This window comes from Eurytemora carolleeae, unplaced genomic scaffold (genome assembly GCF_000591075.1).
Source record: "Eurytemora carolleeae unplaced genomic scaffold, Eaff_2.0 scaffold492, whole genome shotgun sequence".
In the NCBI taxonomy this organism is placed as follows: Eukaryota; Metazoa; Arthropoda; class Copepoda; order Calanoida; family Temoridae; genus Eurytemora; species Eurytemora carolleeae.
In genome coordinates this window covers 171,044-188,442 of record NW_019396593.1, presented here as the reverse complement: position 1 = coordinate 188,442, position 17,399 = coordinate 171,044, and the positions used below count along the sequence as shown (strand labels likewise).

General features: G+C 32.6%; 1 protein-coding gene across 2 annotated transcripts; it reads right to left on the bottom strand.

The window, feature by feature from the left end:
• Nucleotides 1-12,653: 12,653 nt before the first annotated feature.
• LOC111706019 (uncharacterized) lies at nt 12,654-16,569 on the bottom strand. Of its 2 annotated transcripts, none has more exons than XM_023478764.1 (3): nt 16,508-16,569; nt 15,921-16,096; nt 12,654-15,644 (listed from the first exon to the last, which is right to left on the bottom strand). In XM_023478764.1, exon 3 carries the CDS (start codon nt 14,826-14,828, stop codon nt 12,825-12,827), a length of 2,004 nt encoding a protein of 667 aa, XP_023334532.1. In that variant the 5' UTR covers nt 14,829-15,644; nt 15,921-16,096; nt 16,508-16,569; the 3' UTR covers nt 12,654-12,824. The 2 variants fall into 2 exon arrangements, with proteins under 2 accessions (XP_023334532.1, XP_023334533.1); XM_023478765.1 differs by having other exon boundaries at nt 13,361-15,644; nt 16,508-16,563.
• Between the last annotated feature and the right edge of the window lie 830 nt (nt 16,570-17,399).

Below are 17,399 nucleotides of genomic sequence, written 5' to 3'. Positions count from 1 at the left end.
GCAGGTCAGAACATACAGTACTACCTTGAGAACCCGGCGTTGTCCAGGGTAGGTAATCTCGCCGTTAATCCGCGCTTGGTCGTAAAATTACAATTTGAGCTATAAAAGTGTAGACCTACTTAACTTATAATCTCAGAACCAAACTATAAACATTCCCGTGGTTCTCCTGAGTTCCCCAATAAAAAAAAGGCAAATCGGTCAAGTGGTTTATGAGTTATGATCGGACATATAAAAAATTTATATATATATAGATAATAACATATGACAGTAGTATACAACGGTTATCAAAATCTACAGAACGTCCCGATGAATTAATCAACCTTTTTTCAAATTTTCGGTTTTGTGATTGTGAAGCAATTTTAACAGGTAAAAACGTTTTATTGGTATCAAATGAATCCTGGTATATTTCTATAATACTGCACTTTCCGTTCAACAACTTTACCTAGCCAGTCACTCCCTTTTAAGATTATTAAATTTTAGACCAAAACGTGATGGAATTTAAATAGAAGAAATGAATGCATCTCGCCTGGCTTAGTCCAGGCTCAAATATGGAATACATACATCATAAAATGTGTTATTTATTTGTTAAAAATGAAATTGCAAGGAAAAACAGAAGGAATTTTTATGATGTATTTTATTTGTAGTGTTGATAAAAATATCGAATCTTATATGTTTTTTTACATATATTAAAAACATATTATACATATTTGTTTCTGCTAAAAGTCCTCAAAGATCAATAATGAATTTTAAATATTACTATGATGGGAAAACTTTGTTATTAAATACTATTTGCTATTAAATATCAAAATCAGATTTTGTGACAAAAATAGTTCCTTTCTTCAGATCCGACATTTTATTTTCAGTTTTTGAGAAAATGTAAAGTTGGAAATAAACTATAATTATTTTTTTCTAACAGTGTAGTTAAAGTTACACTCTGTTTATAGAATTCCAATTCCGATTCACACCAGTGCTCTTTTATTGATTAAGGATGATTGAGTTATCATTCTATATTTCTTGGATAATTTTAATTGCGGGTTTTCTGTACGAGCCACAGAGACAATTGAGAAAATTTTCAGAATTCAACACGTGTGTTAAAGGGAGTGACCGCCAATGTTTGGTAGTTGAACTGAGATTGCAGTATTGTAGAGAAAATGTTTAGGATTCATTTGGAACATTAAAAACGTTTTAAAGATCTATAAGAATCGTTTTTTTTTTATTATTTATTAACGACGACAAAAATATAGTAAAAATTCTAAAGTAAACTAATTAGATTTTTTTAAAAGAAATTTGTCAATAAATCAATGTTAGAATCAATTATTTTGTTTTCATCATTATATTGAATTTATTATTTTCTTTGAATTTGTTTGCAGATTTCTACAAATTCTTCAAATGTCATCTTTTCAATAAAAATTCCAGAAAATCTTAGTATGAGAGATTACAGCAACTAATGATTGAATAAGGTTACTTATTTCCGATGATAAGAGTTAATTTTAATTTCTCAACCTGTTCCTAAACAAAAAATTAGTGTATGTAGAATTTTGTCACATTTTTGTCCTCGTTATTTAATAATTTTAAAAAATGATTCTCAAAAAAGTACTCACCCAAATTGATGATTTTGAGCGTCGACTTTGCGCCCAAACTCAGTAATAATAGATCTTTAAAACGTTTTATATTTCTCAAATGAATCCTAAAAAAATCTCTACAATACTACTCAGTTTGACCACCATACATTGCCGGTCACTCCCTTTAAAAAAAAATAGCTACAAAAAAAATAAGAGTTACCATAGGGTAATCAGACATGCCACTTCATGCACGGAGTTTCACCTGAAATTACGTCTACAGTGCCTTTAAACAACTGGTTTCCCCTTGTGTAAGGTAAAGTTGTATTAATAATGAATAAATACCTTGAGTATAGAATACATATATAATGAAACTAAGATGGAGTATTTAATGGTTATTTTCTCCATTATTCAACCATAACAATAACAAATGTTGCAAAACCCACACCATTTAACATATTTTTTACCAAGGTTCTTTTTTACATTTTTTAAAGAAACATAACATGTAAAAGTAACATATTGCAATTAATATCTAAAGAAGTTTTATTTCTCATATTTTTACAAAAGTTTAATTTACATTGCTTGTTTTTCGTAAATAAATTAGAGTCAGACAATTGTTTTCCTCTTAATTTGAGACTCCCAGCTTAATCTAGGGATATTCTTAAATTTGAGACTCCCAGCTTAATCTAGGGATATTTTTAAATTTGAGACCCCCAGCTTAATCTAGGGATATTTTTAAATTGGAGACGCTCTGTCCCACCTATCCTTTTGGAGACCCCTGGGTTTTCATTGGAGAATGAAGACCCTGACAATTTCATTGGAAAACCCCTGGGGATTTTCAAAAGTACTTCAATGATGACGATCATTTCTGTTTGCCTGTTTGTCCCATCATACCTCTGAAACCCCTGGACCGATTTGCCTCAATTTTTTATCGGGAACTCGCTTGAATTACGGAAATGATCGTAGCTAGGCTTAAAAGTAATATTTTGGGTGACTTGACTTTTATAGTAAAAAATCAGTTTTCAAGGCAAAACTGGGTTTCCAAGCTATAGTATACATAGATAAAATCCTATTCTAGAGCATTTATCATAAGTGATTTGATTTTCAGACGCTGTTTGCGAATAGGTTTATTTGATTTCCAGATTCTTTTTATATTTCCTGTATTTTCAATTTAGTGTTATGTGAAAATGTATAATAACAGTAAATAAAGTTTATATTCCCTAGTTTATAATTTAAGTTGGTTTATAGTGTAAACTTTAGGTTTAATAATTTAACACTTTTTATATATCTTCAACATGTAACACATAAAGTTTTCTTTAAGAGAAAAAAGGACTGTAAGCGTACCTTCAAGTGACTTTCTGTTTTAAGAGTGACAATGATGAGTGACTTTTCCTTGTCATGGTTCACTGTGATCCTGCCCGGCTGCATTTGTTGCATCCAACTTGCTGGGTCGACTCTACACTGGGTAGTTCAGACTAGGCGGTACAACTGAATTCATTTCACTGATATCTCGACAACTATAAAAGTTAACAAAGCGTTACAGTTATCTCTTTCTTTCATGGACAACGAAAGCATTCATTTTTTATTCTTAATTCAACCAAAGTGTTAAAAGTACATTTCATTTTGTTTAACATCTAAATATTCTTATTAATGCAAAATATATAGTTATAAAAAGCATGAGTTTGAAAACGAAGATTACAAAGTGCTTTTTTTAATGAAATATAATTTTGATATTTTTGATTTTGCTTGGACAATGAAAAGGGTCGCAATTTATAGGGAAAACTTTTTCACATTTAATTCAAGTGCATATGTTAACTAGGTGTGTGTTCAACTTGTGGTGCGGGTTGATTGAGCAATCTTTAAAATGTTCAGTTTTCATCCACCGGGTATGAAGTATATGCCCAGGTCCTTCTGTCCTATTCCAAACACAACGTCCTGTATCACAAGGTTTTTCCGATCTAAACACAGGGAACCAAGGTTTATCTCTATTACAGTTATGCCACAATTGATGTTTGTCCATCTCTCTGGGAATGATGTCCATGTCCATTTTAAAGTCCATTTTCTCGCTCAGTTGGAATTCAGGTGGATTGTAAAAATATCCATTAGTAATAAGTATCGTGTATTACGATATTTTGTAAATTTGCAGTACGTTGTACATTATTAATGATCGATGTTTGTATGTAAAAACCTATTTTTTCAAATGCGTTCTACATGAATGTGTAGCATGATCAGCTTAATCATGTGATATATGACGTATATCTTAAATAAATTGCGACCTTTTCTTACTATGCTGTAATATGTAATATGATTTGTCTTAATCATGGGATATAGATAACGACGTAGGAATTGTAATTATGTCTAAATTTATTCAACTTGTAACCTATAAACATTAAATACAAATGAGTTAGAATCAGAACTCCGCTATAATTACAGTGTAGAGTAATTTGGTTTTGTTGAAACATGCGAATTGAGATCATCCCTTGAGTATTGATCTTTTGAATGCTAGTGTTCATATTGACACCGATAGCTAACCAGATCACGCCCAGTGTAGTGGTGTTGATAGTTTACGGGATTGTAGCCGTGTGGATCGTGTTCTTTTTGATATTCTTATTCTAAGTAATAGCTAGATTGATAAGTTACGCTCATGTCCCTGTGTGGCATTTAGAGCACTGAATTGACAGCTTGTTGGATAGCTACACTTGTGTCCCTGTGTGACATTTAGAGCCAGGTGGGTTGTGTCCTTGTTGACTTTGATAGCAGACGGGTGGTACCTGGACTGAGATAGTTTGTGACAAACTTTTCAGAGCACGGTATTTACTACAGGATTAGTATTGACAGAAACTTGATTATTAGATCTATTCTTTATCTTTAACCCTAAATGTTATTCTCAGGGGGGGGGGGGCTGGATCTTAGCTACCTTTCCGTGTGTATTAGCCTGATTGTGATAGTTTACTGATAACGGATATGAAGAGATTATGGCTTATTCATACAGTACAAACATCAAATATGCAGAACGCTTTTGGAGTACAAGTGTATGGGGAGGTTTTGTATCTTGAATTTTACTCAGTTTTCTCAGAACCGTTTATTAACAATGAAATATTGCCATAGAGAATAGAATATATATTAGAGGGGAATTTAAAGAATCTCTCGGTATGAATTTTTTCAGTCCCTTTCAGCCTGAAAAGGAGTTCAAAGTGTACAAATCATGTAAATGTTCACAAATTATGTGCAGTAGAGTACATTAATACAGTATGTTCCCTAGACTATTCATTTCAATTTCGAAATTCTTAAAGCTGTTAAATAAACTTTATAATGAATTAGGTGAATAAAAACCATCATTTGATTTGTAGTTATAACGGAAAATCATCGTTTGTAAAGTGAGAGGCATAGAGTCTATGTGAAATGATCATTGGTCAATTGAAACCAGCCTATTTCATAATTTCGTTTTCTTTTAACATTAATTTTAGATTTTCTATAAAATGATATTCCAGGGCCCAAAAGGTTATATAGCATAAATATGTGAAGTACACCTCCAGTATGAAAACAGTACAACAAAATGGCCGTTTTACACTTTTTTCTAGTAAATTTCCCTCTAATATATATTCTATTCTCTTTGAATATTGCTCTGTTAAAGACTGTAAAAGTACGTCTTCCTGTGAAAATGTAATCCTGCACATGATGAAGAAGTAGTGGATTTTAATAGTTACATGGAAAACAAATTCTCCATTTAAGTATTTTAAGATATCACCCCCGAGTAGTAATGTACAGATTGACCTTTGAAAGTACATGGCCTGTACACAGTACAATTAGTAAAGGATAAGTGTACATCATCACTATATATACTATAACCTCGTTGGCTGTTCTTCTTGAGCCAGGTTTACAGGTTGTATAGATGTACTGCAGGCGGTATTGACAAAACCTGTTTCTGTTTTAAGTTTATCAGACTTCTGGTCACACATATCAGCGGAATTTCCATAACTTGCATCTCCAAGGATATTTTTTCGCCAGCCAGGCCTCTTTACTTTCCCTAACCTTCCTAATTTTTGAAGGATTCTTTTCCCCTTCCCGTGGAACCTGAGGTCTAGGTACGGAGGAGAAGGTGGAACCTGAGGTCTAGGTACGGAGGCGAAGGTGGAACCTGAGGTCTAGGTACGGAGGAGAAGGTGGAACCTGAGGTCTAGGTACGGAGGAAAGGTGGAACCTGAGGTCTAGGTACGGAGGAGAAGGTGGAACTTGAGGTCTAGGTAGGTAGGGGAAGGTGGAACCTGAGGTCTAGGTACGGAGGAGAAGGTGGAACCTGAGCTCTAGGTACAAGGAGAATGTGGAACCTGAGGTCTAGGTACGGAGGAGAAGGTGGAACCTGAGGTCTAGGTACGGAGGAGAAGGTGGAACCTGAGGTCTAGGTACAAGGAGAAGGTGGAATCTGAGGTCTTGGTACGGAAGAGAAGGTGGAACCCTGGGGTCTGGTGACTGATGAGAAGGTAATTGTCTCCTTCCCATTCTCAGTCTCCAGAGCCATCCTAGCCCATATCCCTGCTGATCTACATGGAATGTATAATCTTAGGATGACAGGGAAACTATTCACCCCAGCCATCTTGCTTATAGCTCTAGTGTACTGCAGCGTTCACATACTGACGTGACACTATGATGTTCAGTTCCAAGGTTAGCTGAATACTGAATTGTATGTTAATACTTTATAATGAAAGGTATTTGTTCTTAAATTCTATGGTGAACCTCCGGCCTCCATGCAAAATCGTTCTCTGATCAATAGTGTTTAAGATTTTCTAGTCTTAAATTGTTTATTACTGATAATTCCTATATGCTTTTGTATTGGAAATGCGCCAGTCACTTTTGAAGAGATACCCACAAATGAAAATAATTTAGTTTTTTAAATGTTCTTTTTCTACTTTCTGTGGACCCAATAGTTCTTTTTACCCTTACCTGCTTTAAACAATTAACGATAATTCCCCCCCCCTCCCCTCCTCCCTCCCATTAAAAGGGGTAAAAGTCATAATTTGTTTTTGTTTCTCCATTACGTGCCGGAATCAGGAACTCCCAATTGATTCCTTCTGATTAGGTTTTCCTACGCAATTGGTGTTCACTAGAGATTAATTAAAATAAACGTCTTTTCAAAATGTAGAAGTATTTTGTTAACAAAAACCCTGAGGTAGAAGCCCAAAGAAGTTATGCATAGTCGGTGTAGAACAGACTCTCTCTCTATAGAATTATAAGACAGAGAGAGGGCCTGTTCTACGCCGACTACGCGTAACTCATTTGGGCTTCTGCCTCAGAGCATTGTAAACGAAATACTTATACATCTTGAAACGACGACATCAAGTGTGTTATCTGTTATTTTAACTATTTAACTAATCTATGGGGTTCTACTTTTGCTCAAGTGATTTACTTCGAATCTGTTTTGTGATAATTACGCATAAATGGTTGTGCGTCATTTTTCATAAACTTTTTGGAGGAGAATTTTGTTTGTAAATCCTATTGTTGATCTCTATTCACGAGTAAGAATATATTTTTACACAGTGGTAGGCGGTTATATCAATACAATACAATTTATTTAAGTTTTTATTATTAACAAGCTCTTTTTAATTAGAAACATGTAATCAAAGAAAAGCTTTTTAAATTGACAGCTTCTCTTGACTTCTATATTTATTTGTTTCCATTCTGTTTAACAGCTTGATATTAAGCAAATTAAAATCAAAAGTCGTCTTCATTATATTGATATAACCGCATACCACTGTACTTCAGATTTGAAATATCACTACTTTATTCATCATCATACGGATTTTTTTTCAAAATAAACAAAAGCGTTTTATAAGGTCAATAGATAATATTTTATATATAACATTTTTCTTTACTACAGTACTACAGCACAATCTAGAGCGCTCAAACTTTTTCACTTTTACAATTTCATGATATAATTGGACCATTTGGGACTTTTTGATAAAAATGTTCAGATCCTTTGAACGTGTGTTTGAAAAGTTGCTGCAATAAAAAGTTTTAAAAGTTTTAAAATTATTTTTCTCGAATTCCAATTCATCCAGTGCATCACATTTTTTTAATATTAATTATGCAAGCAAAAAAAAATTTTCTTTCAAAATATGAGTTTTAAAAAAATCCGCCTTGAAACACTGAATTTCAAAAAGGAAAAATCAAAAAAAATTTGTTAAAAATTGAGCCAAAAATAGGCAAAAACAGACTTTTTAATTGAAATTTGTCCTTCAAAAAGCTTGTTTTTTGGCCCTAGATCCAACAATCAAGATCAAACAATCAAACAACAAAAGGGCAATATTAATTTGTTCAAAGCACAGCTTTAGATACCCATATTGGCCGATTTAAAAAAAAAATCAAACAGAAAAATTCAAAATGTTTTTTTTGTAAGTTTTAGAGAGAAATAGCCAAACCGATTTGACGTTAAACAATTACAAAAATACATAACATGCACTAGATCTGCAAAATCATTGTTCATCATCCTAAATTCACGGCCAAACAAAATGTTGAAATTCTGTTTCAGCCATTTTCTCTTGATATATTCATATTTTTATGTTTTTTATGTTTAAAATGAAAAAAAACATTATTTTTGCACACTTGAATTCTGCTCCTCGCAAATTCCATGTGCTGATGTCTGCAATAAAGTTTGCAACTAAGTTTAAAGTAAAGTCAGAAGTGGAAAATAAAATTTTTTTACTTTTTGAAAACTCAAGAAAAACGTTGAGAAAATTAGTCTGTAAATAGGGTTTCCAGTCCTAATTATGTTACGCGTAATTATGCGTAACACTTTCTTTCACTTATGGAGGAGCATTACGCGAAATTATATGTGTTAATTATGAATACGAAAGAAAGTCTAGTTTCGCGTAATTTGAGAAATTGAAGTTTTTCTAATTATGCATTAAATATTTCTCGAAATTACCTTGCAGAAATTACGCCGTAATTTTGCGAAATTGAAGTTTCTCTAATTACGCATAGTAGTTACAACATTTCGCGAAATTTCGCTGAAGTTTTGCCAATTTTGCGTAATCCTGCAAAATTACACGAAATGAAATTTGTTTCACGAAACTGCACATAATTTTGAGTAAGTGAAGAACCTATTACATTGGAAATCCTATCTGTAAACTGTTAGTTCAACATGCATGGGTAACATAGTCTGCCCCCCACATAATTTTAATTTAAAGTAGGACTGGGCATGTTTGGCTTATTTCAAGTAGGACTGGGCATGTTTGGCTTTTTCTAGTAGGACTGGGCATGTTTTGCTAATTTCAAGTAGAAATGGGCATGTTTGGCTTATTCCAAGCAGGCCTGGGGATGTTTGGCTTATTTCAAGCAGGCCCGGGCATGTTTGGCTTATTTCAAGTAGGACTGGGCATGTTTGGCTAATTTCAAGGGCATTTTGGCTTATTTCAAGTAGGACTCCTCAATAAAATTGTTCCCACAGCAAATTGGTCCTTCCGTAAAATTGTTCCTTCAGTAAAATTGTTCCTTCAGTAAAATTGTTCCTTCAGTAAAATTGTTCCTTCAGTAAAATTGTTCCTTCAGTAAAATTGTTCCTTCACTAAAATTGTTCCTTCAGTAAAATTGTTCCTTCTGTACAATTGTTCCTACTGCAAAATTGTTCCTTCAGTAAAATTGTTCCTTCAGTGAAATTGTTCCTTCAGTAAAATTGTTCCTTCAGTAAAATTGTTCCTTCAGTAAAATTGTTCCTTCAATAAAATTGTTCCTTCAGTAAAATTGTTCCTACAGCAAAATTGGTCCTTCCATAAATTTGTTCCTTCAGTAAAATTGTTCCTTCAGTAAAATTGTTCCTTTAGTAAAATTTGTCCTACTGCAAAATTGTTCCTTCAGTAAAATTTTTCCTTCTGTAAAATTGTTCCTTCATTAAAATTGTTCCTTCAGTAAAATTGATCCTTCAGTAAAATTGTTCCTTCAGTAAAATTGATCCTTCCGTAAAATTATTCATAGCAAAATCGTTCATTCTTTAAAATTGTTTATTCACTAAAAGGTTCAGTTAAACTGGGTAGGCCGTTGGTTAGACCGGGTTTCTAATAAAATGTACAACAATTTTTAAAGCATTTGGTAGCAATTTTCTAACTTGTTCGTATACCGTCAAACTGAAATAAAATGCTAAGGATGTTAATGATTTTAAATCATTAGTTTTTTCGTTTATTTGTACAATTAAGGACGATCCAATTAATGAAAACAATTTACTGTGCTTGACAGAGTCAATTCAACTCATCTTTGATTAACAAAATGGTAACTTTAATAAAAGAATGATTCATCACTCAGACTCAGTAGATGTGTTTTTCTGGATTATAAAACTATTTTGTCCATTTAAATTTGTTTTTAAGCCTGATGTTAAATTGGAAAAACCTTTCAACTAAAATGAGAATAGATAGAATTTAAACCTTGAAAACAAAACAACACATGTTCTAGGAAAGATAAATTGTTCTTTTATTTTTTATTAAAAGAATTATTTTTTTAATAAACACTTTAAAAGTGCATAGAAAAATATTTAGAGGGTATATACCATTGTAAATCATGTACATTACTATTTACCCATGTTTATTCCCCCCCCATGCAGTACATGCAATCCCCTATCCCTTCCCCTGTAATCGACTCTTATACAAGGAAACTTAGAAACCAAAAAAAGCACGTTTATTTGGCAGCAAAAAGTTGGATGACCCCCAAATAAGCAATTTTTGTCGCTTAAATCACTAACATGGAAGACATCAAACTTTTGCTGGCAAACATGGGATTGTTTTTATTTCTTAATTTAGAGTGTAGTAAATACCCCTAATCCCTCCTGCTTACCCCTATCAACACCTTACAAATTCATCCCCCCCCCCCTAATTGTTCATTTTAAACAATTAATATCATAAAAGAATATAAATTGTCAAAGATCATCCATCATTAATTTTTTGGGACTGAACAATTTAGAAAAAAAGATGGTAAAATGATTGCAGAATGAACAATGCTTATGAATGCCTTTGTTAAGGAACGTAAAATGAACTCTCTTTTAAATCAAGAATGTGCCCAGCTATAAATGTTCTAAAGATGGAATTATTAGGAAAACCCCATCTGTAAACATTTTCAGCATGTGGGCAGGGCAAGATACCGTCAACAAAAAGGAAGGTTTTAAAATAAAAGAAAGAGTCAGTTCAGAAAAGGCAAAAACTGTTGATTTTTAGATTGTGCATGGTGACTTTCATTAATGTTTCAACTTAAAACTGCATGAAACTTACAGAAAATAAAAATAAATTCTACATGAATTTTGATCCTTTTTCAGATAAATTTAATGTGTTTGAATGTTGTCTTCAAATTAGTCTGACTATTTTACATGAAAAAATTGTTGGAGTTCTTAAAATTGTACCATCAACACCATTATCTTGTTAAATTATAATAGTATTTTTTTTTTAAACGGAAAATACCGTTATCAAAACTAATGTTCCAGTCTAAGCTAAATAACCAATGGCTATCAGAATTTTAAAACGATTTTAACTGACCATTAACAAACTGCATCAAAAAGTCTAAACGTGCCCAGCCTTCTTTTATGGTGTAGGGTGATTCTTAGTTTGGTTATTAAGGGTTCTGACTTCCGCTCTGATTTCAAAATTTTTATAATTTTGTATTCTTAACAGCTTAAGCCAAAGGTCTGATGAGCAATTTATTCAGAAACAATTTAAAACCTATAATGTTAGGGTGTTATGATTAGGGTTGTTAATCGTTTTTGTTAACGCTCGTTAAATGATCGTTTTTTGTTAAGTTTTCAGAAAAGATCGTTTCGCTTTCGGAAAAAACGATCGTTTTTAAAAACGACCCACTCGTTTTGAACTTTTAGAAAACGAATAGCGATCGTTGTTGAAAACAATCGTTTTTATTAAAACGATTTGCGACCATTTTTAAAAAACTATCGTTTTTGAAAAAAAATTTGATCGACAATCATGTTAACGATCGTTAACAAAGGGTCGTCATTAACGATCATTAACGAAAGGTCGTCGTTTACGATAATTAACGAAGGGTTGTCGTTAACGATCGTTAACAAAATGACGAACTTTATCAAAACAGTTGTTTTTCAAAAAAAATACAATGACTTTATTGAATGTCGTCTTACATGAAGTTTAACAGTTGTGGGGGAGTTAAAACTCCTTGATATTTTCTTAAAAACTACTCAATGATTAGTACAGATGCCCTTCCGATCGGTTTCCTCTCTTCGTTAACGATCGTTAACAAAGGGGTCGTCGTTAACGATCGTTAAAGAAGGGTTGTCGTAAACGATCGTTAACAAAGGGTCATCGTAAACGATCGTTAACAAAAGGTCGTCGTTAACAATCGTTAACAAAGGGTCATTGTTAACAATCGTTAACAAACGTCCGTCGTTAGCGATAGTTAATGAAGGAACGTTGTTAACGATCGTTAACAAAACGACGAATTTTATAAAAACTATTGTTTTGAAAAACAATCGTTTGTAAAAACGAGCGTTTGGAAAAACGATCGTTTAAAAAGACCATTTTTAAAAACGAACTTTTAAAAAAACGATCGTTTTTAAAAACCATCGTTTCGTTTTCGATTTTTCGTCGTCATTTTCATAATGAAACGATCGTTTTTCTGAAAAATGAAATGTTAACATCCCTAGTTATGGTATGCTTGGTCTACATTTTTACTGTGATCAGACATAAACTTTATCAAGTTTTATCGACGAAAGTTTTAGCATAAATTCAGTTTCAACATTTTACAATAGAAATAAAATTTATTTGGAAAATTTAAAACAAGAACTTTGGAATTGTTTTTACTTTCATCAAACAGACACTAGTCCTCTGCATTTAAATATTGTAATTTTCATGCAATAAAGATAAGATTTATCTTGAGATGTTTTTATTTTTTATTATTAAAGTTTATTTAATTTCTAGAGGCCTATCAAAATCTGAGAAGTAAAATATAGTTTATTACACTTTGCCAGATTTGTCAGGATTCATTGAAAAAATAATGCTAAATTAAAGACACTTAGCAAACTAAAGCTATGGAACATTTATTACATTTACATCAATTTAATTTTATTTGACATATATACATTCTTTGATTTATCTAGGTTTCCTATTGGCCACTACTCATGCAAGTTTTTGTAGTACAAATGTAAATATTTATAAAATGCTTATTTGGAATAAACTAAAATCCAAGATTACCATTGAAGCCATCTGAAGTTTTTTTTTATAATATGAAATTTTAAATCCCATCACCATCATCAGAGTCATCTGTAATCCTTTAATAATTATTATTCAGATCCTCAGGAATCCCATCATCAACACCATCATCATCCAAATCATCTGAAATCCCATCACTATTATCATCAAAGTCATCTGGAATCCCATCATCATCATCATCATCCAAGTCATCTGGAGTCCCATAACCATCATCATTTAAAACATCTGGAACAGAACTACTATCATTTAAATTGATTGGAATCCTATCGCCATCATCAGATTCAGCTGTAATCGCATCACCATAAATATCCAAGTCATCTGAAATCCCATCACTATTATCATCCTTATCATCTGGAATCCCATCATCATCCAAATTATCTGGGCCAGAATCACCATCACAAGAGACCTCTGAAACCGCACCAAGCAAGAATTCTGAATCACCAAGAGAAAGATAGAACATTGAGCTCTTCTCCCTAGTCCCCCCTTTGATCTTTGCTTTGATTGGTGATATAGCTGGGAGCTGAGGAATACTGATAGTCTCTTCTATTTCAAGAATCATGCTGCTAAGGTCCATGGTTAGGTTACTGGATATTGATACTCCTTTTGCTGATAAATCCACGTTGAAGGTGTTCAGCCTTCCTTGTGTGTAGTAGGGCGCAAAGTCCCAGTTCACATTTGCCACAACTCCATACATTTCTATACTAACGTGTTTTTCAAATAAACAATATTGATACGTTGCAATATTAAGACCATTCAGAACAAGATTCTTCCACTCTCCTTCTGTTACAATTTCCAATGATTTAAAGCCAAAGACATTGTTTGATTTGATGCTTAAAATATTTCCTTCCGCTGGATTGGATAGCATTTCTATTTGACTATTATCTGGCATAGGGATATTAAAAGTAAAGTCACAGTTTTTCAATTTATGATCACAATTCAGAACAAAATGTGTTTGAGTGAATGAAACCTCAAAACTGTCAGAAGAATAATTACCTGACATGATACGTATGTTGAAATTATTAAAGGACATATCAGGAACAATTATTATGTCTAAATATCTTTGATCTGGTAATGGAGCTTTAACTGTGAGATAGTAAGGAAGTGATGCAGTATTTAAGTTCAGTGTTGCATCAGGAAATATGTTGGATGAAAGACTTGTTTGAAGAACTAGTTGCTGAGGAGATTTTAAGTCAAGGTCTATCATAAAACTTTCAGATAATTCAATATGGCAGTTTTGATCACGATGATTTTCATATTTCACTGTCTTATTAAAAGATTGTTTACCACCCCCCTCTAACCTAAAATGACTTCCATTGTTCTGAACTGTGTAAGAACTATTCCATTTAAATAATGGAGATTCTTCCAAAATTGTACCAAATCCATCAATGTTATCAATCTGATAGACACTATTATGTTCTCTTTTCCCTTCCATTGATACCTTCAAGTCTGTTTCAATCTCTTGGAAAACAACTTTCACTCTATTTGGTGCAATTAGCACTGTTAAAGTTCCAGTAATACCAATATCTTCAGATGTAAAGTATCGAACTTTTCGCACATCTACTTCTTTATTTCTGAACAATACTTGCTTTCTGCTTGAAATCCTAATGATTTCTCTTGGGCCACTAAACCAGAAAAAATCTGCTTTGCCAAGGTATTCATCAATTACAATGATGACTCTCTCATCCAAACCTTGAAACATTATCAAACTGTTTACACTAATTTTCTTTTGTTCCACTTCTATTTTCAGAGGTTTAAAATACTTGTCACCAATTGTTGATTCTATTTTTCCATCAAACAGTTCTACATCTTCAAATCCATTGCCAACATCTCTATAGTCCAAAAAGATTTTAATATTGTGAGTGAAATTTGTATAATATTCACAATCAAATCCTTTTGCAGTTATCTCCATATTTTTTAATTTATTTCCATATCCTGAAGAATTTGATTCGGACATTTTATATTTCAAATCAAAATATCTCTTTTGATTTGTTTCAGCAAACACAAACAATGAATTTTCTACTGTTATAAAATCCCGTGTTGTCTTATCCAGTGTTATCTTAATCATAGTAATTTTCAAATCAATAACTGGAAAATGTAGTTCTTCTTTTTGATGTTTAAAATTTTTGTTTTGGCTTCTTTGGAGTCTTAACAATCGAAAAAGAGGGAGACTGTGATTTCCTGCATGAAATTCATAGACTTAATGTTCATCATAGAGTTTAGGAATTTCTTTTAAATCGAAAAGAAAAATTTGATTTCCGTTGCGAGAAATCTTCAGGTAAAAGAGTTTCTCATTTTCTTTTGAAACATCAAGATTCAAGCTAAAACTTCCAAAAGGATGAACATAGAGAAACCAATTCATGGAAAGACTCTCCACATTATTTACAGTTAATAGGTCTGCAGAATGAAGATCACTATCAAAATTCAATCTTGATGAAAATGTTGACATGTCAAATTCAAATTCAATAATGTTACTTTCATTTTCTGGATGTTCAACAACCAAGTAAATTGTGTTTTGTTTTTTCTTCATATCAATTAAGTATTCATGATAATGTGAGTCGGTGTATCTTCCTTCTATTTGATTCAACTCTGTATTTACTAATGTGAGAGTAAACAGATGAACAAATTGTTTCTCTTGGTCTATTGATGTTTCAACTTTAAGTTTCAGAGTTTTATCCAGAGATATTACCAGAGCTAGTTTCCCATTCTCAACATGGTCATGATGAAGTTCATATTCAATCTGTAGATCAAAAATGCTTTCTCTGTAACCTCCATCTTTTCTCAGTAAAATGACAAATTTAACTAATTCTAGTTTTGTATAGGGAAATAGAACTGACAGATCCTTGATTTCAATCCAAGCTTCTACTTCTTTGAATGGGTCATCCTGATATTAGGGCTGTGAGTGTTCCTACTTTTAAAAATTGTTTATTCCGATCTGTTCTGTTCTGTTTGTCCCCCTGAAATATTGAACATTGGCATGTTCCTACTTTTGTTCGTTCCATTCCTTACCATTCTGTTCTGTTCCGTCTGTCCCTCTGAAAGATTAAACATAGGCATGTTCCTACTTTGGTTTGTTCCATTCCTTTCCATTCTGTTCTGTTCTGTTAATATTGTTCTCGTGACAGAAAAATAATTCCCCAGGAACCACGCCTAGCCCTACCTGATATCTGAACTCATAAATAACAGTTATGCCAAGATGATCCCAAGTAAACTCCTGTTTATTGGTATCTCTATGTATTCTAGGAACACCATCTAGTCGTGCAGTCATGTCAGACTGAAGCAGAAGAGATTTTGCTAGGTTGATTATGCTTTCCATGCTATCAGTGATTTTTACACCTGAAATCAAATCAGAAATAACTCAGCATAAAATTATTTTATTTGCATTAGCCAGCATTACTGCTTATAAGCACATAAAGCCTGAAGTTATTTGTTTATGTCATTTAATGTGAAATGTTTCCAACTTATAAAGGCTTGAAAACATAAAATGAAAAAAATTATGTAACATATTCAGAAACATTGCATTTTCCTTTAATATGAGTTTTTTCTTTAATTTTTTAATTCAATTATGTTAACTACAGAAAATTTCTGCTTTATATGATGGAAACTAGAAATTTTCCACATTTGATCAGATAAAAATTTGAATTTATGCTCTTTAAATAATGAGGACTGAGTAAATAATCTAAATCTGATATTTAGTGTTTATGGATTTGTCTATTAACTTCTTAATATTATTCTTTAAACCCCTACCTTCAGAAAATGAGAGTATAACAACTATGCTTAAAACAAGAAAGCAAGTCTTCATTTTTGCCTGAACATAAAATAAAGATTTTAGAGAGAATAATTACAAGGCATTGCAATTAGGGCTGGGCATGTTCCTGGTGGAACGATTGTTCTTTCCCGAGAACGAACAGAACGATCAAGAACGATCCCATCGTTCAGAAAGAAAACGAACGCTTAGAACATGTTCTTAAAAATTTTGGAACGATTAGTAAAAGAACGGAACGGAACGGGAATTGCTTGAAAAGAACGATTAAAATTGTTAACTCGTTCTTATTTTCAAGAACATGTTCTAAGATGGGAACGCATTTTAAATCAGGAATGTGTTTCCACTTCAGATTTTCTCTGTATGTATAATGAACGGAAATTGAAAGATAGAATTATTGTAAATGACATTAGACACAATAATATAGGAAAGTAAGGAGGGGGGGGGGGTAAAAGGGAAAAAATACGGTTATAAAAGCGTAAGAATATAATTATGCGTAAGTATGTGTTGCTACGTAAAAGTACAAGAGTAGGTAAGGGGATACATGGGTTTAGCCGGTAGGGGGCGGAGAAAAGGAATGGCAAGGATTTAATGCATTACATTCTTGAGGAATGGGAGCTGAAAGGGGAAAAAGGAGAAGGGGGGGGTGGAGAGAATTTAGGTTGAAAGAAAGTGTTTTCTATAATTTGTTTCTATTTCTTTTTGATATTATTGAAATATTGATTATGAAAATTAAATATTTTTCAAAAATCTACAAATTGTACACCCCCTTTTCTAAGGTAACCCGTTTTTCGTTTTCGTTCTATACTAAGAATGGAACGGGGGGATGGAAACGTTCTTTGATTAAGATGCGGAACGAGAGGGATGGAACCGTTC